This window comes from Ips typographus, linkage group LG13 (genome assembly GCF_016097725.1).
Source record: "Ips typographus isolate SLU linkage group LG13, UJ_Ityp_2.0, whole genome shotgun sequence".
In the NCBI taxonomy this organism is placed as follows: Eukaryota; Metazoa; Arthropoda; class Insecta; order Coleoptera; family Curculionidae; genus Ips; species Ips typographus.
Window position 1 is genome coordinate 7,623,519 of NC_138434.1, and position 22,865 is coordinate 7,646,383.

The 22,865-nt window shown below is 34.5% G+C and overlaps 2 protein-coding genes across 18 annotated transcripts in view; both read right to left on the bottom strand.

Annotated features, from left to right (window-relative positions):
• Mical (Molecule interacting with CasL) overlaps positions 1-1,954 on the bottom strand; it is a 159,038-nt gene extending 157,084 nt beyond the window's left edge. For all 17 annotated transcript variants that reach the window (XR_014180326.1, XR_014180325.1, XR_014180329.1 and 14 more), the window contains exon 1: positions 1,735-1,954. The gene's annotated coding sequence lies outside the window, so the exon portion shown is untranslated. The remainder of the gene's footprint in view (positions 1-1,734) is intronic.
• A 2,387-nt stretch (positions 1,955-4,341) lies between these two features.
• Positions 4,342-14,923, bottom strand: LOC145737240 (uncharacterized). Its single transcript, XM_081991855.1, has 4 exons — positions 14,526-14,923; positions 8,889-9,024; positions 8,654-8,785; positions 4,342-4,677 (listed from the first exon to the last, which is right to left on the bottom strand). Exons 1-4 carry the CDS (start codon positions 14,798-14,800, stop codon positions 4,510-4,512), a joined length of 711 nt encoding a protein of 236 aa, XP_081847981.1. The 5' UTR covers positions 14,801-14,923; the 3' UTR covers positions 4,342-4,509.
• Between the last annotated feature and the right edge of the window lie 7,942 nt (positions 14,924-22,865).

Here is a 22,865-nt window from a genome sequence, read left to right on the forward strand (position 1 = left end):
GACGGTTTTAAACACATTTTTGAAATTCTCATTAAATTTCCTATCCAATACCATAAAAAAACACTACAAAATTAAGTACAGTCAGGGAGAAAAATGCTGTCAAAGTTTGAACTGACAGAAACACAGTTTGAAAGGACAGTCAGAGACAAAATCACTTGTAAAACCCACTTGAAGTGAGAAAATGACTGTTTTAAACACATTTTTGGAATCCTCATTAAATTTCCTATCTGATGATATAAAAAACACTACAAAATCAAGTACAGTCAGGGAGAAAAATGCTGTCAAAGTTTGAACTGACAGAGACACAGTTTGAAAGGACAGTCAGAGACAAAATCACTTGTAAAACCCACTTGAAGTGAGAAAATGACTGTTTTAAACACATTTTTGAAATTCTCATTAAATTTCCTATCCAATACCATAAAAAAACACTACAAAATCAAGTACAGTCAGGGAGAAAAATGCTGTCAAAGTTTGAACTGACAGAAACACAGTTTGAAAGGACAGTCAGAGACAAAATCACTTGTAAAACCCACTTGGAGTGAGAATATGACTGTTTTAAACACATTTTTGAAATTCTCATTAAATTTCCTATCCAATACCATAAAAAAACACTACAAAATTAAGTACAGTCAGGGAGAAAAATGCTGTCAAAGTTTGAACTGACAGAAACACAGTTTGAAAGGACAGTCAGAGACAAAATCACTTGTAAAACCCACTTGGAGTGAGAATATGACTGTTTTAAACACATTTTTGAAATTCTCATTAAATTTCCTATCCAATACCATAAAAAAACACTACAAAATTAAGTACAGTCAGGGAGAAAAATGCTGTCAAAGTTTGAACTGACAGAAACACAGTTTGAAAGGACAGTCAGAGACAAAATCACTTGTAAAACCCACTTGAAGTGAGAAAATGACTGTTTTAAACACATTTTTGAAATTCTCATTAAATTTCCTATCCAATACCATAAAAAAACACTACAAAATCAAGTACAGTCAGGGAGAAAAATGCTGTCAAAGTTTGAACTGACAGAAACACAGTTTGAAAGGACAGTCAGGGACAAAATCCAGTGTAAAACCCCTTTCGAGTAAAAAAAATGCCAGTTTTAAGCACATTTTTGGAATCCTCATTAAATTTCCTATCTGATGATATAAAAAACACTACAAAATCAAGTACAGTCAAGGAGAAAAATGCTGTCAAAGTTTGAACTGACAGAAACACAGTTTAAAAGGACAGTCAGGGAGAAAGTTGCTTGTAAAACCCACTTGGAGTGGAGAAATGACTGTTTTAACCACATTTTTGGAATCCACATTAAATTTCCTATCCAATAACACTAAAAACACTACAAAACTTGGTACAGTCAGGAAGAAAAGCGGTGTGTAAGTTCGAAATGCTAGAGAAACACAGTTGGAAAAAACAGTCAGAGAGAAAATCGCTTGTAAAACCCCCCTGGGTGAGAAAACAACCGTTTCGAGTGGTTTTCTGACTATTTTCAGTTAAACAACCACAGTTAATCGGCAAAATGAACTGATTAGAACAAACAAACCACTTGGAATGCTTAATTTCAGATAAAAACTACAAGGAAAAGTACAATAACAATGAAACTGTTTTGGCTTCAGTCTGAAGGGCTTTTCCATGCTTCAGCCCTTTGTGTAAGTCTTGAAAACTGTACGGGAAGGAAATTTAGGGGAAAACAATGGTTCCGCCCACCCAAAAATGCAAATTTTCACTCACCTTTTTCTCTTAAATAAAGGAAATCCAATTAGGAAAACACAACACTGTCACTGGACTACCGATAAACGAAAATACGACTAAAACACTGGTAAAGTACGCGGACCACACAAAAATAGGAAAACGACGTTGAAACGCTTAAAACTCCGGAAAAAGTGAAAATTTCCTGAAAGAAAACTCTCTCTCCCCCCCGGAAAAGTTTACCGTTTGACAGCCGAGTGACGTTCTCCGCTCGGTAAGTGACGTTTGACTTTTGACAGATCAGCTGTGTGAAACTGTCTTAGACGGCTGGTTTTTAGTCCCTGGAGGACAACCATTTACGAGTATTTATTATTAAATGTTGCTTTTGTTTAATTATTATACTTTCATAAGGATGACAGTTAAATTGTTATTTAATTTGTAACTCGGAAAAAATCGGTCGATTGATGTTTGACAGTAGAGTGACATTTGATTTTTCTAGGAGGCTCTTTTTAATGCTTGGAGGACAACCAATATACTCTACTAATTGTTTGTTTTTTTTTCTGAGTTTAATTTTAAATTTTGACAATAAGAATGACAGTTTTGACAGGCGCAAAAATAGATTTTGACACTTTACTGCCTAAGGTTTGACATTTATCTTTGAAACTTACAGTTTTAAATTCAAAATGACTTGTTTTTTTAATATCCTACTTTTTACTTTCAATTTTGACACTTTCAGCCAGATAATGACCATTTTGACACTTTGTTGACTGAATTTGAACATTTAACCTTGAAAATGAGAGTTTTAATATCAAATTAAAAGTTTTTCTTGGTTGCTTAATTTCCCAATTATTACTGTAAATTTGGACAATTTCAGCCAGATAATGACAATTTTGACAGGTAAAATGACACTTTGTTGTTGACTGAATTTCGACATTTAGCCTTGAAATTTATAGTTTTAATGTCAAAATGACAGTATTTCTTCTTTTAAATATCCTATTTTTTTACATCGACTTTTAACACCTTTAGGAAAATAATAGTAACATTTTTGACAAATAAAATGACACATTTTGACACTTTATTGACTGAATTTTGACATTAAACATTGAAAATTACTGTTTTAATGTCACAATGGCAGTTTTGCAAATTTTGTGATTTTCCAGTTTTTACTTTAAATTTTGACATTTTCAGCCAGATAATGACAGTTTTGATAGGTAAAATGACAGATTTTGATACTGTGCTACCTGAATTTTGACGTTTTTCATTGAAAATTATAGTTTTATTTTAAGTTTTGACAGGTGAATAAATCGATTCGAAAATTGACATTGACATGAGTTTTAGCTTTTGAATGCCAGTTTTGATAAATAGAGTGACATAATTTGACATTTTATTTTCTACGTTTTGACAGATTGAGCTTGAAATTTGTCAAATTTTGTTTCAAACTTATTCACTTCATTTCTTTTGTTTACATTCTGATATATTTTAGTTTAAATTTTTGACAGTTTCAGTTTAATTTTGAGAGTTTTAAAATTGACAATTTGCATTTAACTGTCAGAACGATAGTTTTGTCATGTTTTTGACAGATTGAAAATGTCATACTTTTTAACATGTACAAGCGAATATTTTGACAGTTTACGAATGACATTTAATCGTTCAACGTCGCCAAATTGTCTGTTTTTTTCCTTTCATGACAAAACGACTTAAATTGGGCAACGTCGCATCTATTATTAGCTCCCCATATTTTTTTTGCCATGTTACCAAATTGACTTTTTTTCCTCATTTATGACTATTTTTTTGCGTTGTTGCCACACGGATATTTTCTCTAGTTTTTTACAATGTTGCCAAAACTGCCCTAAGGCACTAAATTACTTAGGGAGTTTCAAATTCAACCAATCATATCTCCGTTACTGATAAAAGTACAGAAAACCTGTTTAAATGAAAGTTGTAGGGAATTTCACTGTCTACTAGATTGGTTTAGAGTACTTTTTCCCTAAGTGGTCATCCAAGGAAAATATTTGCCAAAAACTACCCTAAGGCACTAATCTGCTTAGGGAAAACTAGTTTCAACATTTTTTTACACTGTTTCGTTCAAACCTAAAAAACTACCTTATTTGTTCCACAAAGTGTATACTTTTATATGTCAGTGAAAAGCTAATAAAATGGGCTTTCTAACCATATAAAAACATTAGTTGATAAGTTATATAGTTTTGCCGTTAGAGCGCTTCAAACTTGACCAAAGTTTTCTATTCAATTTTCGTGCACTGTTCCGTTCAAACCTAAAAAACTACCTTATTTGTTCCACAAGGTATGCACTTTTATATGTCGATGGATTGCTAATGAAATGGGCTTTCCAACCATATATAAATATTAGTTGATTGGTTAAAGAGTTTGGCCGCTAGAGGGCTTCAAACTTGACCAAAGTTTTCTACCCAATGTCCATGCACGGTGTCGTTTAAATTAAAAAAACTGCTTTATTTGACTGACAAGGTATGAACTTTTATATGTCGATGAATTGCTAATGAAATGGGCTTTCCAATCATGTATAAATATTAGTTGATTGGTTAGACAGTTTGGCCGCTAGAGGGCGTTAAACTTGAACAAAGTTCTCTGTCAAATTTTTTAGTTTAAAGGTAATAAATAAGTACACAAACAACACAAAAAAAAAACATTTAATTTTCAGAAAAAAAATCATAATTTTCACTCGGTAACGCAAGCACCAAGAAGCAGTCAAAAAACAGTACTTAACCTAAAAATAAGATAAACGTGGCAACGTTCGAACATCACGTGATTACGTCAACGTGGCAACACTGGCGACGTTCGTTACGTGATTGTCAGATTTTCGATGTCGCCTAAAAGTTGCGTCATTTTGCCGTCCAAATCGCCGTCGTCACTCGAATCGATCGATTGTTTCATCAATTCCAATTGGACCAATTGGAGCGATTGCTCACCTTGCGATCGATTGAAAAAGGACAGCAACAGTTCGACCACCTGCAAATTTTAAAACGTTGTACAGGGCGGTCAAAAGAGGATTTCACGGGCTACAATTCGGTATATTGAATCACCCTGTGGCTGTCAAAATAACAGAGTTACAGGGTGTCAAAGTGGAAACTGACAAACTCTGTATTTATGCTTAAATAACTCAGTTTTGACATTTTCCCTAAAAATACTATACAGGATGGTCAAAAGAGAATTTCAAGAGCTACAAATTGGTATATTGAATCACCCTGTAGCTGTCAAAATAACCGAGTTACAGGCTGTTAAAGTGATAACTGTCAAATTTTAGCCACACTGTATTTGTGCTTAAATAACTCAGTTTTGACATTTTCACTAAAAACACTATACAGGGTGGTCAAAAGAGAATTTCAATTGCTGCAAATTGATATATAGAATCACCCTGTAGCTGTCAAAATAACAGAATTACAGGGTGTCAAAGTGACAACTGTCAAATACAGTTCACTCTGTATTTGTACTCAAATAACGCGGTTATTTGACATTTTCACTAAAAACACTATACAGGGTGGTCAAAAGAGAATTTCAAAGGCTACAATTTGGTATAGTAAACCACCCCGTAACTGTCAAAATAACCAAGTTACAGTGTGTCAAAGTGACAACTGTCAAATTTAGTCCACTCTGTACTTATAGTCAAATAATTCGGTTAGTTGACATTTTCACTAAAAATACTATACAGGGTGGTCAAAAGAGCATTTCAAGGCCTATAAATTGATATATTGAACCACCCTGTAACCGTCAAAAAAACCGAGTTACAGGGTGGTCAAAAATTGTTTTTTCACAATTGCGCAGAAAATGAAGTTTGACGTCTACAAGCACAAAAAAAAGTCATTATTATCTTTTGACAGGTGATGGTTGAATGACGTCACTAAATATGACAAAGCAGCGATGCCAATTCGAATTAAACGTTGCCAAATTGACTATTTTTCCTAATTTATTACCAATAGTTGCATTGTTGCCAAATTGGTCATTTTCCACCACCAAATTGCCATTATTCCTAATTTCGTACTCAATTATTGCAACGTTGTCAAACTTACATTTTCCCTAATTTATTACTAATTTTTGCAATGTTGTCGAATTGGTTCATTTTTTTAATTAATTCTCAAACTTTTCCAGTGTTGCCAAAATGTTCATTTTTGGTAATTCAGTCCAACTTTTTGCAATGATGCCAAAATGGTCATTTTTCTGGATTAATTTCCAAATGTCTGCATTGTTGCCAAAATGCCCATTTTTCGTAATTACTTCCCAAATGTTTGCAGTGTTGTCAAATAGGTCAAACTACTTTTTGTTATTTGACACTTAATGACAGCCAGATAAAGACAGTTTTAATAGATTAAGACACTTTGCAACCTGAATTTTGACATTTGCCCTTGAAAATTATAGTTTCAATGTCAAAATGACAGATTTTTTTGTTTTTTAACTTTTTCTTATTGTACTTTCAAAAACTGTCACTTTCGGCCAGATAATGACAGTTTTGACACGCAAAATGACAGATTATAACACTTTGCTACCTGAAATTTGACGTAACTTTAAAAATTACAGTTTCAATGTCAAAATAACAGATTTTCTTGTTTTTATCATTTTTTAATTTGTCCTTTCAAAAATTGTCACTTTCAGCCAGATAAAGACTGTTTTGACAGATTATGACACTTTGCTATCTGGATTTTGACATTTAACCTTAAAAATTAGAGTTTCAATGTCAAAATGACAGATTTTCTTGTTTTTTTTTAAATATTTTTATTTTTATTTAAAAATTTGACATTTTCAGCCAGATAATGACAGATTTGTCAGATAAAATGACAGATTATGACACTTTGCTACCCGGATTTTGATATTTACATTGAAAATTACAGTTTCAATGTTAAAATGACAATTTTTATTGAATTTAAAATAAATTATTTTTATTTTAAAATTTGACACTTTCAGCAAGATAATGACAGTTTTGCCAGAGGAAATGACAGATTAAGACACTTTGCTACCTAAATTTTGATATTTGCCCTTGAAAATCACAGTTTCAATGTCAAAATGACTGATTTCAAAATTTTTCACTTTCGGCCAGATAATGACAGTTTTGACAGGCGGAATGACAAGTTATGACAATTTTCTATCTAAATTATGACATAATTAACTTTCAAAATTACAGTTTTAGTGTCAAAATGACAATTTAATTTTCAAACTTTTACAGTGTTGCCAAAATGTTCATCTTTCGTAATTAATTCCAACTTTTTGCAATGTTGCCAAATTGGTCATGTTTCTGGATTAATTTCCAAATTTCTGCATTGTTGCCAAAATGTCAAACTAGTTTTTATGTTATTTGACACTTAATGACACCCAGACAAAGACAGTTTTGACAGATTATCACACTTTGCTACCTGAATTTTGACATTTGCCCTTGAAAATGACAGTTTCAATGTCAAAATGACAGTTTTTTTTGTTTTTTTAATTTTTCTATTTGTACTTTCAAAAACTGTCACTTTTTCAAAATTTTACACTTTCGGCCAGATAATGACAGTTTTGACACGCAAAATGACAGATTATGACACTTTGATACCTGAATTTTGACATTTCTTTAAAAATTACAGTTTCAATGTCAAAATTAAAGATTTTCTAGTTTTTTTAATTTTTTTTATTTTTATTTCAAAATTTGACACTTTCGGTCAGATAATGACAGTTTTGACACGCAAAATGACAAATTATGACACTTTGCTACCTGAATTTTGACATTTCTTTAAAAATTACGGTTTCAATGTCAAAATGAAAGAATTTCTAGTTTTTTTTAATTTTCCTATTTTGATTTCAAAATTTGACACTTTCGGTCAGATAATGACAGTTTTGACACGCAAAATGACAAATTATGACACTTTGCTACCTGAATTTTGACATTTCTTTAAAAATTACATTTTCAATGTCAAAATGAAAGATTTTCTAGTTTTATTAATTCTCCTATTTTGATTTCAAAATTTGACACTTTCGGTCAGATAATGACAGTTTTGACACGCAAAATGACAAATTATGACACTTTGCTACCTGAATTTTGACATTTCTTTAAAAATTACGGTTTCAATGTCAAAATTCAAGATTTTCTAGTTTTTTTTAATTTTCCTATTTTGATTTCAAAATTTGACATTATCGGTCAGATAATGACAGTTTTGACACGCAAAATGACAAATTATGACACTTTGCTACCTGAATTTTGACATTTCTTTAAAAATTACATTTTCAATGTCAAAATTAAAGATTTTCTAGTTTTTTTAATTTTCCTATTTTGATTTCAAAATTTGACACTTTCGGTCAGATAATGACAGTTTTGACACGCAAAATGACAAATTATGACACTTTGCTACCTGAATTTTGACATTTCTTTAAAAATTACTGTTTCAATGTCAAAATTAAAAATTTTCTAGTTTTTTTTAATTTTCCTATTTTTATTTCAAATTTTGACACTTTCGGTCAGATAATGACAGTTTTGACACGCAAAATGACAGATTATGACACTTTGCTACCTGAATTTTGACATTTCTTTAAAAATTACAGTTTCAATGTCAAAATGAAAGAATTTCTATTTTTTTTAATTTCCCTATTTTTATTTCAATATTTGACACTTTCAGCAAGATAATGACAGATTATGACACTTTTCTACCTGAATTTTGACATTTGCACTTGAAAACTACAGTTTCAATGTCAAAATGACAGATTTTCTTGTTTTTTAAATTTTCCTATTTGCACTTTCAAATTCACCCTGTATATACAGAGAGTGTGCGAGAAAACTGAAATTTTCAGAATTGACAGACTAAAAAGCGTGTTGTCTTTTAGTGTCCCAAGTTTCGACCCGCTCGGATCATCAGGATGAGAAATACAAACGGAAAAAAATCCGTATACAGGGTGTCCTAAAAAAAAAACAAATTTGGAAATTTTTGGGACACCCTGTATACGGATTTTTTTATAGCACATATACCTGGTAGAGCTGTTCCTTCAGTTTCAACATTTCCATGGAGCCGCTGCGCAGGTTGCGCAACAGTATGCGCAATTTACTCGTGGCCAAATCGAGCGGATTGCGACCCTTCAAATCCAAACTGCTCACGTCAGCCTGCAAAACAACTGTCATTTGTCAAATTGACATCTGTCAAACTGTCAAATTTTGTTTTGACAGCCGCCGATATGTCAGTTTGACAGTGTTTTTTCTAATTTACCTTTGACGTAATCAACATGGTGACGATCGGTAAATTGTGAATACAGGCGGCCAAATGTAATGGAGTGTTGTAGACCAAATCGCGTTTATTCGGGTCCGCCCCGTAACTTAGCAACAATTGTACTATGTCAGTGTATCTGAAAAACAAAACAAAAATGACAAAAAATAAAATAAATAAAAACAAATTTAAATAATAATATTAATAGTAATAATAGTTTAAAGAAGAGAAAAACCAAAAATATAGAAAGACAAAGACGAAAAAAGAAAAAAAAGTAGAAAATGAGAAAACAAAAAAAGACAAATAGAAAAAATAAAATAAGGAAGCACAAAGTGAACAAGAAGACAAAAATTGGAGAAAAATAAAATAAAAATAAAAACCGATGACAAAACAAAGAATGAAAAGAAGAAGAACGAGAACGGGAAGAAGACAGACCAAAGATATAAAAAATATGAAGGAAGCAAAAAAAAAGAAAAAGAGGAATATAAGAAACGAAAGCAAAACAGAAAATTGAAAAGAAGAATCAAAACAAAAATAATAAAAAAACACAGAAAAGAAAAACAGAAAAAAAGACAAAAGAGAAGAAAAAAACAAAGAAGGAGAAAAAAGAAAAATAATTGGAAAAGGAACAAAAAACAAAAGAAAAGGAAGAAGAAACAAAAACTGAAAAAAAAAACAAAAACAGACGTGGAAGAGAGTGAATAAGACTGAATTTGATACTTTTCACTTGAACTGTCAAAATAACCAAGTTACAGGGTGGTTCAATATATCAATTTGTAGCCCTTAAAATACTTTTTTGATCACCCTGTATAGTGTCTATAATAAAGATACCAAAACTGAGTTATTAAAGCATAAATACAGAGTGGACTGCATTTGACAGTTGCCACTTTGACACCCTGTAATTCGGTTATTTTGACAATTACAAGGTGGTTTAATACCTATTTGACAACACTGTAAACATGAACAAAAATGGTCATTTTGGCAACAATGCAGACATTTGGAAATTAATCCAGAAAAATGACCAAATTGGCAACATTGCAAAAAGTGAGAATTAATTACGAAAAATGGACATTTTGGCAACACTGTAAAAGTTTGGAAATTAAATTGTTATTTTGACACTAAAACTGTAATTTTCAAAGTTAATTGTCATAATTTAGATAGAAAATTGTCATAATTTGTCATTCCGCCTGTCAAAACTGTCATTATCTGGCCGAAAGTGAAAAATTTTGAAATAAAAACAAGAAAATTAAAAAAACTAGAAAATTAGTCATTTTGACATTGAAACACTCATTTTCAAGGGAAAATGTCAAATTCAGGTAGCAAAGTAGCTTAATCTATCATTTCTTCTGGCAAAACTGTCATTATCTTGCTGAAAGTGTCAAATTTTAAAATAAAAATAATTTATTTTAAATTCAATAAAAATTGTCATTTTAACATTGAAACTGTAATTTTCAATGTAAATATCAAAATCCGGGTAGCAAAGTGTCATAATCTGTCATTTTATCTGACAAATCTGTCATTATCTGGCTGAAAATGTCAAATTTTTAAATAAAAATAAAAATATTTTAAAAAAACAAGAAAATCTGTCATTTTGACATTGAAACTCTAATTTTTAAGGTTAAATGTCAAAATCCAGATAGCAAAGTGTCATGGTATGCAAAACTGTCATTTTCTGGCTGAAAGAGACAATTTTTGAAAGTACAAATTGAAAAATGATAAAAACAAGAAAATCTGTTATTTTGACATTGAAACTGTAATTTTTAAAGTTAAGTCAAATTTCAGGTAGCAAAGTGTTATAATCTGTCATTCCACCTGTCAAAACTGTCATTTTCTTGATGAAAGTGTAAAATTTTGAAGTAGAAATAGGGGAATTAAAAAAACAAGAAAATCTGTCATTTTTACATTGAAAATCTAATTTTCAATGGCAAATGTCAAAATTCAGGTTGCAAAGTGTCTTAATCTATTAAAACTGTCTTTATCTGGCTGTCATTAAGTGTCAAATAGCAAAAAGTAGTTTGACCTATTTGACAACACTGCAATCATTTGGGAAGTAATTACGAAAAATGGGCATTTTGGCAACAATGCAGACATTTGGAAATTAATCCAGAAAAATGACCATTTTGGCATCATTGCAAAAAGTTGGACTGAATTACCAAAAATGAACATTTTGGCAACACTGGAAAAGTTTGAGAATTAATTAAAAAAAAATGAACCAATTCGACAACATTGCAAAAATTAGTAATAAATTAGGGAAAATGTAAGTTTGACAACGTTGCAATAATTGAGTACGAAATTAGGAATAATGGCAATTTGGTGGTGGAAAATGACCAATTTGGCAACAATGCAACTATTGGTAATAAATTAGGAAAAATAGTCAATTTGGCAACGTTTAATTCGAATTGGCATCGCTGCTTTGTCATATTTAGTGACGTCATTCAACCGTCACCTGTCAAAAGATAAGAATCACTTTTTTTTGGCTTGTAGATGTCAAAATGCAGTTTCTGCGCACTCGTGAAAAAAACATTTTTGACCACCCTGTAACTAGGTTTTTTTGAGAGCTACAGGGTGGTTCAATATACCAATTTGTAGGCCTTGAAGTTCTCTTTTGACCACCCTGTATAGTGTTATCAGTGAAACTGTCAAAACTGAGTTATTTAAGCATAAATACAGAGTGGACAGCATTTGCCAGTTGTTTCTTTAACACCCTGTAACTCAGTTATTTTGACAGTTACAGGGTGGTTCAATATACCAATTTGTAGGCCTTGAAATGCTCTTCTCACCACCCGGTATCGTGTTTTTAGTAAGACTGTCAAAATTGGGTTATTTAAGCATAAATATACAGTGGACTGCATTTGATAGTTGCCACTTTGACACCCTCTACTTTAACAGTTACAGGGTGGTTCAATACATCAATTTATAGGACTTCAAATGTTCATTTGACCACCCTGTATAGTGTCTATAGCAAAAATGAGCTAATTAAGCATAAATACAAAGTTTATAAATTGTCAATAATTGACTATTTGCCAACTAAAATTACCAAACTAAATTTTAAAATTAGGAAAAAATGTCAATTTGGCAACATTGCAAAACTTGGTAATAGAACCAGGAAGAATGTAAGTTGTGCAACATTGCAAAAATTAAAAAAATTACTAAAAAATAAAAAACATAAGACAGTCAGAGGCAAAATTGCCTGTAAAACTCACTTGGAGTGAGAAAATGACTGTTTTAAGCACATTTTTGGAATCCTTATTAAATTTCCTATCTAAATACATAAAAAACACTACAAAATTTGGTACAGTCAGGGAGAAAAGTGGTGTCAAAGTTTGAAAACCTAGAAACACAGTTTGAAAGGACAGTCAGATACAAAATCACTTGTAAAACCCACTTAGAGTGACCAAATCAAGTTTTTAAGCACATTTTTGTTATCCTCATTAAATTTCCTATCTGATGGCACTGCAAAATTTGATACAGCCAGGGAGAAAAGCGGTCTCAAAATTTGAACTGACAGAAACACAGTTTGAAAAAACAATCAGAGACAAAATCACCTGTAAAACTCACTTGGAGTGACCAAATGACCATTTTAAGCACATTTTTGGAATCCTCATTAAATTTCCTATCTAAATACATAAAAAAACACTACAAAAGTTGGTACAGTCACAGAGAAAAGTGGTGTCAAAGTTGGAACTACCAAAAACTGGCTTTAAAAAGGACAGTCAGAGACAAAATGGCCTGTCAAGCCCACTTGGAGTGACAAAATCATGTTTTAAAGCACATTTTTGGAATTCTCATTAAATTTCCTATCTAATGACATAAAAAAACATTACAAAATTTGGTACAGTCAGGAAGAACAGCAGTGTCAAAATTTGAACTGTCAGAAACACAGTGTGAAAAGATAGTCATGGACAAAATTGACTGTAAAACCCACTTGGAGGGAGAAAATGACTGTTTAAAGCACATTTTTGGAATCCTCATTAAATTTCCTATCCAATAACCTAAAAAACACTACAAAATTTGGTACAGTCAGGGAGAAAAGTGGTGTCAAAGTTTGAAAACCTAGAAACACAGTTTGAAAGGACAGTCAGATACAAAATCACTTGTAAAACCCACTTAGAGTGACCAAATCAAGTTTTTAAGCACATTTTTGTTATCCTCGTTAAATTTCCTATTTAAATACATAAAAAACACTACAAAAGTTGGTATAGTCAGAGAGAAAAGTGGTGTCAAAGTTTGAACTGCCAGAAACACAACTTAAAAAGACAGTCACAGACAAAATCACCTGTAAAACTCACTTGGAGTGAGAAAATGACTGTTTTAAGCAAATTTTTGGAATCCTTATTAAATTTCCTATCTAAATACATAAAAAACACTACAAAAGTTGGTACAGTCACAGAAAAAAGTAGTGTCAAAGTTTGATAAAACAGTCATAGACAAAATTGCCTGTAAAACTCACTTGGAGTGAGAAAATTACTGTTTTAAGCACATTTTTGGAATCCTTATTAAATTTCCTATCTAAAAATACATAAAAAACACTACAAAAATTGGTACAGTCAGGGAGAAAAGTGGTGTCAAAGTTTGATAACCTAGAAACAGTTTGAAAGGACAGTCAGATACAAAATCACTTGTAAAACTCACTTGGAGTGAGAAAATTACTGTTTAAAGCACATTTTTGGAATCCTCGTTAAATTTCCTATCCAATAACCTAAAAAACACTACAAAATTTGATACAGGCAGCTAGAAAACTGGTGTCAAAGTTTGAACTGCCAGAAACACAACTTAAAAGGACAATCAGAGACAAAATCGCCTGTAAAACCCACTTGGAGTGACCAAATGACTATTTTAAGCACATTTTTGGAATCCTCATTAAATTTCCTATCTAAATACATAAAAAAACACTACAAAAGTTGGTACAGTCACAGAGAAAAGTGGTGTCAAAGTTGGAACTACCAAAAACCGGCTTTAAAAAGGACAGTCAGAGACAAAATGGCCTGTCAAGCCCACTTGGAGTGACAAAATCATGTTTTAAAGCACATTTTTGGAATCCTCATTAAATTTCCTATCTAATGACATAAAAAACATTACAAAATTTGGTACAGTTAGCAAGAACAGCAGTGTCAAAATTTGAACTGTCAGAAACACAGTTTGAAAAGATAGTCATGGACAAAATCGACTGTAAAACCCACTTGGAGGGAGAAAATTACTGTTTAAAGCACATTTTTGGAATCCTCATTAAATTTCCTATCCAATAAAAAACACTACAAAATTTGGTACAGTCAGGGAGAAAAGTGGTGTCAAAGTTTGATAACCTAGAAACAGTTTGAAAGGACAGTCAGATACAAAATCACTTGTAAAACTCACTTGGAGTGAGAAAATTACTGTTTTAAGCACATTTTTGGAATCCTTATTAAATTTCCTATCTAAATACATAAAAAAACACTACAAAAGTTGGTATAGTCAGAGAGAAAAGTGGTGTCAAAATTTGAACTGCCAGAAACACAACTTAAAAAGACAGTCACAGACAAAATCACCTGTAAAACTCACTTGGAGTGAGAAAAATGACTGTTTTAAGCACAATGTTGGGAAAACCAACATAAACAGGTTAAGAGACAGCAAAAAAACAGAAAACTAGAATATTGTACTTACTCTTTGGTAACAGCCAAATGTAAAGCACTGCGGAACTCACTGTCTGTGGTATTCGGACTGACACCTTCGTTCAACAGTTTCCTAACCTCGTCAGTGTTGTGAGTGTTGACCGCTTCTATAAATCGTAATTCCCTGTAAAACGGAGTCATTTTCTCCTTAAAAGCCTTGAATTCCTGGGGTGTGCGGATTTTTTTCGTTGCTTTGAACTGGATTTGCAATTGTTTACGGTATTTGTCGCGCATATCGCTTTTCAGTTCGCTGTCGCTGTGCGACATTGCTTTTCCGGTTAATTTTCACGTAATTTTCTCGCCAATTCTGGTTTTTCTGTTAAACTAAAGGGGCTATAAACAAATTAGTTGTTTTTGTTTATTTCTCGGCTGTCAACTGTGAATTATGTCAGAAATTTTCGACAGTTGTGACAGTTATGGAGTATCCAGCCACGATGACAGAAAACACACAGACGGTGAAGTGTGTGACTTTTGGCAGTTGGCGGACAGTAACACGTTTTTCAATGATGAGCAGTTATGAACATTCTGCATTTTTCTGAGTGCAAATCAATATGTGTAGCCTGTACAAATCATAATTTTTATTTTCCAAGTGGAATTTGTTGTGTTATCAATAAACTGTTGTGAAGGAATTAATATCCCTGTGTATCCTTAATCAGAAACAACTCAGCTGGCGATCAAGTTCGTTGAACCCTAGGTACACAACACGTGACAATTAGCACAGGAATCGAACCCTAGTTCAGCAAGACGCCACACAGTACGTCAATGGCTGCGACAGTAAGCAGTGTTGCCGGTTTTGCTGGGTGCGTACCGTTTTCAACTTGGATTTCCATACTTTTGCAATGTTGTCATTTTCTGTAGTTTTAATTTTAACCAAATATTTGTGTGATATTGCTAACTTGCAATTTTTCCTAAACTTTACCAACATATTGCAATGTTGCCAAACTCACCATTTTCAAAGTTTTTATCAATTTTTTTACAACACTCCAAAATTAACATTATTTCTAATTTTCACTAAATTCTTGCATTGTTGCCAAACTGTAACTTTTCTTAGTTTGTACCGTGTTGCCAAACTGACATTTTTCCTATTTTTTGCAATGTTGCCAAACTGATATTTTTCCTAATTTATGCAATGTTTCCAAAATGTATTTTCCTTAGTTTTCACCATGTTGCCAAACTGACATTTTTCCTAATTTTTGCAATGTTGCCAAACTGTAATTTTTTCCTAATTTTTGCAATATGCATCCTTAAACTGTAATTTTTCTTAGTTGTTGCAGTGTTGCCAAACTGACATTTTTTCTAATTTTTGCAATGTTGCCAATCTGTATTTTTTTCCTAATTTTTGCAATGTTGCCAAACTGTAACTTTTCTTAGTTTGTACCGTGTTGCCAAACTGACATTTTTCCTAATTTTTGCAATGTTGCCAAACTGACACTTTTTCCTAATTTTTGCAATGTTGCCAAACTGTACCTTTTCTTAGTTTGTACCGTGTTGCCAAACTGACATTTTTCCTAATTTTTGTAATGTTGCCAAACTGACACTTTTTCCTAATTTTTGCAATGTTGCCAAACTGTACCTTTTCTTAGTTTGTACCGTGTTGCCAAACTGACATTTTTCCTAATTTTTGTAATGTTGCCAAACTGACACTTTTTCCTAATTTTTGCAATGTTGCCAAACTGTACCTTTTCTTAGTTTGTACCGTGTTGCCAAACTGACATTTTTCCTAATTTTTGCAATGTTGCCAAACTGACACTTTTTCCTAATTTTTGCAATGTTGCCAAACTGTACCTTTTCTTAGTTTGTACCGTGTTGCCAAACTGACATTTTTCCTAATTTTTGTAATGTTGCCAAACTGACACTTTTTCCTAATTTTTGCAATGTTGCCAAACTGTACCTTTTCTTAGTTTGTACCGTGTTGCCAAACTGACATTTTTCCTAATTTTTGTAATGTTGCCAAACTGACACTTTTTCCTAATTTTTGCAATGTTGCCAAACTGTACCTTTTCTTAGTTTGTACCGTGTTGCCAAACTGACATTTTTCCTAATTTTTGTAATGTTGCCAAACTGACACTTTTTCCTAATTTTTGCAATGTTGCCAAACTGTAACTTTTCTTAGTTTGTACCGTGTTGCCAAACTGACACTTTTTCCTAATTTTTGCAATGTTGCCAAACTGTACCTTTTCTTAGTTTGTACCGTGTTGCCAAACTGACATTTTTCCTAATTTTTGCAATGTTGCCAAACTGACACTTTTTCCTAATTTTTGCAATGTTGCCAAACTGTAACTTTTCTTAGTTTGTACCGTGTTGCCAAACTGACATTTTTCCTAATTTTTGCAATGTTGCCAAACTGACACTTTTTCCTAATTTTTGCAATGTTGCCAAACTGTAATTTTTTCCTAATTTTTGCAATATGCATCCTTAAACTGTAATTTTTCATAGTTTTTACCATGTTGCCAAAATGACATTTTTCCTAATTTTTTCAATGTTGTCACACTGTCATTTTTCTTACTTGTTGCAGTGTTGCCAAAATGACATTTTCCCTAATTTTTGCAATGTTGCCAAACTGTCATTTTTCTTAGTTTTTGCAGGGTTGCCAAACTGCCATTTTTCCTACTTTTTGCAATGTTGTCAAAATGATCATTTTCCTAATTTTGTTGCCAAATTTTTTGCAATGTTGCTAAATTTACTATTTTCCTAATTTAGTTGCAAATTTTTGCAATGTTGCCAAATCTGAAAAATGTTAGAAAATGGCTGACAATGTCACGTGACTTTAAAAAACTATCAAAATGACAAAACGAGTCGCGTGACCTTCGAAAATGATTTAAATATCGGTGAAATGACACGTGACCTTCAGGAACTGTCAAAAATGCGAAAAATGTCGCGTGATTTGGAAAAACTGTCTAAAATAATAGAAAAGTGTCACGTGACCTTCAGTAACTGTCAAAATGACAAAAAATGTTTCTTGACCTTCAAAAATTGTTAAAATGGCGGAGAAATATTACGTCGTATTAAAAAATTGTTAAAAAAGCGAAAAATATACCGCCTAATTTGGAAATCTGTCAAAAATGTCAAAAGAGTGTCACGTGACCGTCAGAAATTGTCAAAATTGTTATAATTTAGTTGCAAAGTTGCCAAACTGTCATTTTTTTTCTTATTTTTGCAATGTTGTCAAAATGATCAGTTTCCTAATTTCGTTGCAAATTTTTGCAATGTTGCCAAATCTGAAATATGTTACAAAATGGCTGACAATGTCACGTGACTTTAAAAAACTATCAAAATGACAAAACGGGTCGCGTGACCTTCGAAAATGATTTAAATATCGGTGAAGTGACACGTGACCTTCAGGAACTGTCAAAAATGCGAAAAATGTCGCGTGATTTGGAAAAACTGTCTAAAATAATAGAAAAGTGTCACGTGACCTTCAGTAACTGTCAAAATGACAAAAAATGTTTCTTGACCTTCAAAAATTGTTAAAATGGCGGAGAAATATTACGTCGTATTAAAAAATTGTTAAAAAAGCGAAAAATATACCGCCTAATTTGGAAATCTGTCAAAAATGTCAAAAGAGTGTCACGTGACCGTCAGAAATTGTCAAAATTGTTATAATTTAGTTGCAAAGTTGCCAAACTGTAATTTTTTTTCTTATTTTTGCAATGTTGTCAAAATGATCAGTTTCCTAATTTCGTTGCAATGTTGCCAAATTTGAAATATGTTACAAAATGGCTGACAATGTCACGTGACCTTAAAAAACTATCAAAAATGACAAAACGGGTCGCGTAACCTTCAGGAACTTTCATAATGGCAGAGAAATGTCACATGACTTTGAAAAACTATCAAAATGCGAAAAGTGTCACGTGACCTTCAGTAACGGTCAAAATAACAAAAAAATGTTACTACTTAACCTTTAGAAATTGTTAAAATGGCGGAGAAATATCACGTGGTATTTGTATTTTGTATATGTGTGAATATCATGATAGTTGTGTGCAACATCTGGTGACATCTGTACTCAACTCTATGAGTTAGAAAGTACAGATGGCGTTCCAAAATCTAGGAACAGCACCATTAATGCCGCATCATTCGGTAAACACCGATCTGATTGGTTGAAAATGGTGAGGTTTTGTTTTTTGCTTATCAATCCCAATCCTCTGACCGGTTTCGCCGTATTACGGCTCATCAGAGAGGCTATAGGGCTTGATAACCAAAGAACAAAACCTTCGTTCCAGTATAGTCAACTGGATGCCAGAAATGATAGTTGTGTGCAACATCTGGTGACATCTGTACTCAACTCTATGAGTTAGAAAGTACAGATGGCGTACGTATATGCGTTTTTTTTTCTGTGAATATCATGTCCTCTGGAAAGTACATGTTCTGCCACCGCTGATTTTTCGGTCTGTCCCAGTCTGCAACTTCTCTTGTGCTCTGCTATTCTTGTGTTGACACTACGTTTAGTCGTTCCAATGTATGCGGATCCACAGCTGAAAGGGATCCTGTTTGTCCTTGGCCGATCTGAGACACTGTTCGTGCGGGGTGTTTTAAAGACTGTCTTCACCTTGTGCTTCTCTAAAATCCTTCCAATCCTATCCGTGACCTTGTGTATGTATGGTAAGCAAGTCCAACCAACTTTCTCTTCAACATCCCCCGTTTGTTGTCTACGTAGTTCGATGTTTCTTGGACGAGTGGCTCTGTTGAATTGTTGTCTACTGTATCCGTTCCATCCGAAAACCCTTTCCAGATGTTTAAGCTCCTTTTCTAATTCCGATGGTTTGCAAATCCTTTTTGCCCGCTCCGATAGGGTTTTGATCACTCCTCTTTTTTGGCTAGGGTGATGATTGGATATCCACTATTGAGATAACGATCCGCGTGTGTTGGTTTTCGATACACCGTGTGAGCCAGTGTTCCATTAGGTTTCCTTGTCACCATTACATCCAGGAAAGGTAGACGTCCTTCTTTTTCATAGTAAATTGAATTCTTGGATTTAGATGTACCAAGAATCGCTGCAGTTTGTCTTCACCGGGGCTCCAAACTACAAAGGTATCGTTAACGTATCGAAACCAGCACTTTGGTTTCTTTGGAGCGGTGTCTAGGGCAGTCACTTCAAATATTTTCATAAAATAGTTTGCTATTACCGGACTGAGAGGACTGCCCATTACTACACTATCATTCTGTTTGAACAATTTGGTTAGGCAGTGTCTGAACAATTTGGCTATGTCCAGTGGAAAATCGCATCTTTAATAAGTTGGTTTGTAGGGTTCTAAGTATTCGAATCACGTGGCAACTTCTTGTAGGTTACGGGATCCGGAAGGGTTTCGATCTTTCGTTCGTAGTCAGTTGTTAGTATGATCACTGTTTGCGTTTCCTTTATCAGCAGGTAAAATGAGGATCTCTCTGTCTTGATTGAGTGTTTTAAGAGCTGTTCTTTCTCCAAAAGTGAGATTGTCTTTCGGAGGCTTTGCTCGCTGCAGAATCCGTGACGTTTCTGCTCTCATGTGCTCCGCGGTATGTATTGGCAACGACCGTATTCCACTCTTCACATTTTCAATGATTTCCTCTACCGGCAGCTTTGCAGGTACTATCGCAAAATGTCCTCCTTTACTCAAAACACTCTGTTCATCAGCAGACAGTTCCTTTTGAGTAAGATTGACAATAGTTTCAATGTAATTCGTAGTTAATTTCGTAGTTAGCTCCAATGTAATTCGTTCGCCAGATGTAAGTTCTAGAGGACATGATATTCGTTTTAAAGAGGTGGAGGTTTTGAATCGATTACAGCGTTACTACCCCAGATTAACTAGAGAAGCCGTTGAGATCTTTAAGCACGAGAACATCATCAACAGAAAGGAAGAGATCACCTTGTTAGATCCGGAGTGGAAACAAACCACCTTGCGCCAGACTTCTTGCGCGCCGATGTGAAGCCCCCCACTGGTGTAGATGTCTTGCGCCAGACACCGTGCACGCCGATACAAGAACGTTGTGCGCATGTGCAGTCCCCCACGGGTATAAATACGACCGACGCTCCAGCGGTCGAGTCAGTCATCGTCGAGTGGTACGGAAGAGCACTTTGACCGTTACGTCATCGCCTTTGATAATGTGGATCCGCAGATGTGGACGAAACGTCAGAAAGAACTTCCATTGGACCACGGCTTATAAGCCCTTACCGGCCGTGAAAGCCTTCATAGTCTGAGAGTGGATTGATTCCTGCGTTTGGAAAAAGATTTAGAATGGGCATAAACCGATTTGAAGAAATCTTATCATGCATGGAATTTTCAATGGTTGACGAGGATGATGCCTTAGTAGGAGATACATACCTACGTGGCAATATATTTTTACACCAGGCTACAAAATTACAGTAGATGAGTCAATGTTCGCCTGGTATGGAAAAGGATTGAACGGAGAAACAGATGGCATGTCATCCGTAATCAAAATTGCCGCGAAAACCAAGAGGAGTTGGTTGCGAATACAAAACAGTTGCTGATGTGCAGTCTGGAGTGATACATGGTCTCGAAATAAATGAAAAAAAAAAATTCAAGTCTTAGAAAAAATGGCAAAGTGAACTAGGGCCGGAACCGCTACAACATTGAGATTGATCTCTCCTTGGCATGGCACTGGACGTGAACAAAGTGGATATACATACGCTACATCAACTAAAAATGAGAATTGTACACTTATTTCTTTGGCTTGGAGGGAAAAGAAAATCCACACCTTTATAGGATCGTGTGGCACAACTGCCAAGACCAAGGTGGTCGTGTTCCCCAAGGTACCGGTCGTGGTCGCCGACAGCTTCCCACATCTCCAGAATATGATGGAACTCATCGTTGAACATAGCACACAGTATGGTCTACACAGAAACGTTGCCAAGACCAAGGTGGTCGTGTTCTCCAAGGGACCAAGACGGGCGATCCTTCAGATTAGCAACCAGGCTGTGGAACAAGTGCCGTCCGTTAAATATCTTGGAGCCCTCGTCACCGAGTGACGCTAAAATGGAAATCAGATCAAGGATAGGCCAGAAGGACATTCATTTCCATGAAGAACCTCCTCACTAGTAGAGACCTAAACCTACAGCTCTGCATACGTATATTGGACTGTTGTTATATCTTCCCAGTGCTACTCTATGGCTCCGAGAGTTGGACATTACGCCAAGCAATGGAGAACCGCATTGACGCCTTTGCGATGTACTTGTATCGCCGTATACTGCGCATATCCTGGGTAGACAGGCTAACCAACGAGGAAGTGCTAAGGAGAATAACCTAACCAGCACAGTCAGCAAGGTTAGGGTAATGAGATCGCTGAAGAATATAAAAGATGCACCGTAGCTCGACTAAATTACCGAACTCTGGGGTCTTCTCCAGAGGGAGGTTACTGACTGATTTCTGGGTTAGTCTGGGTACGCCTATTGTGCAACGCAACGTGGACCAAGTGCCACACCCAAGTATCAGCCCTAGCAAAGAAAATAGTGTGGGCGTGCAGCAAAAGTTGCCGCACCTTCTTACCTCCCTTTGCTAGGTACATAACGTCTTTACCGGGCCGGTGAATGCCCTGGAACACGAGTCTAGGCTTCATTCATCCCCGATAAAGCATCGTCATTCGTAAACCTCCCTTCAACCCGGAATATCCTCCCACATCACAAGTAAGATTATTGTACCCATTGTTTTAACTACTGAAATAAAGTGGGATATCTGTGGAAACCTGAGTTTTTCTCCCTCTGGGCTACTACTTAACGTGACAATATGAGGGGGGAGCGGTACGAGTTCCTCCGGCTCCTTATCGAAGGGAAGATGCGGACGTACATCTATAGAGATCTTCAGGGGTGCGGTTTCACGAACCATTATAGCCAGTTGGATCCCCAACCTCCGTAGGGAGACGGCGTCCTAAGAAGAAGAAGAAGAGAAAGTTCGTAATCCAGGCGCCCATAGCCTAATTGCTCTGAGTCCGAAAAAAAGAGAGTGCAAAGAAAATGTATCATTTGTAGTAGGATACGCAGAGTTCAGCAAAAAGCCAGTTACCAATGTTTACAGTGTGGACCGAGAGCTGTCCTTTGCGCACCAACAACTGGAAGGAACTGTTTTTCCTATCATATTCAAAAAGGAATTCCAGCTTAGTTTTAATTTATACATGACAATGTTCAAAAACAAACACTCTGAAAGACATTTCTGTAGAGTTTACCAATGTTTTTTTAAAAGTTTTGGAAATATTAGTCTGTAGCGAGGCAGTGGAGAGCTGGGGGTCGCCTAGGGGTGCGGAATCGTTTGTAGAGGGTTACTCACTTAGAAAAGCTCAAAAACTAAGGGCTGAACATAAAGTAACATTTATTGTAGCCATAAATTATCACAAGTCATCTAGT

Bases quoted from the DNA above. Each gene is read 5' to 3' on its own strand.
- LOC145737240 (XM_081991855.1), bottom strand. From the start codon at position 14,800: ATGTCGCACAGCGACAGCGAACTGAAAAGCGATATGCGCGACAAATAC. The intron at 9,025-14,525 runs GTAAGTACAATA...TTTGTTTTTCAG, and splicing joins CATTTGGCTGTTACCAAAGA to ATACACTGACATAGTACAAT. The intron at 4,678-8,653 runs GTATATGTGCTA...TAAAATTTGCAG, and splicing joins TGAAGGAACAGCTCTACCAG to GTGGTCGAACTGTTGCTGTC.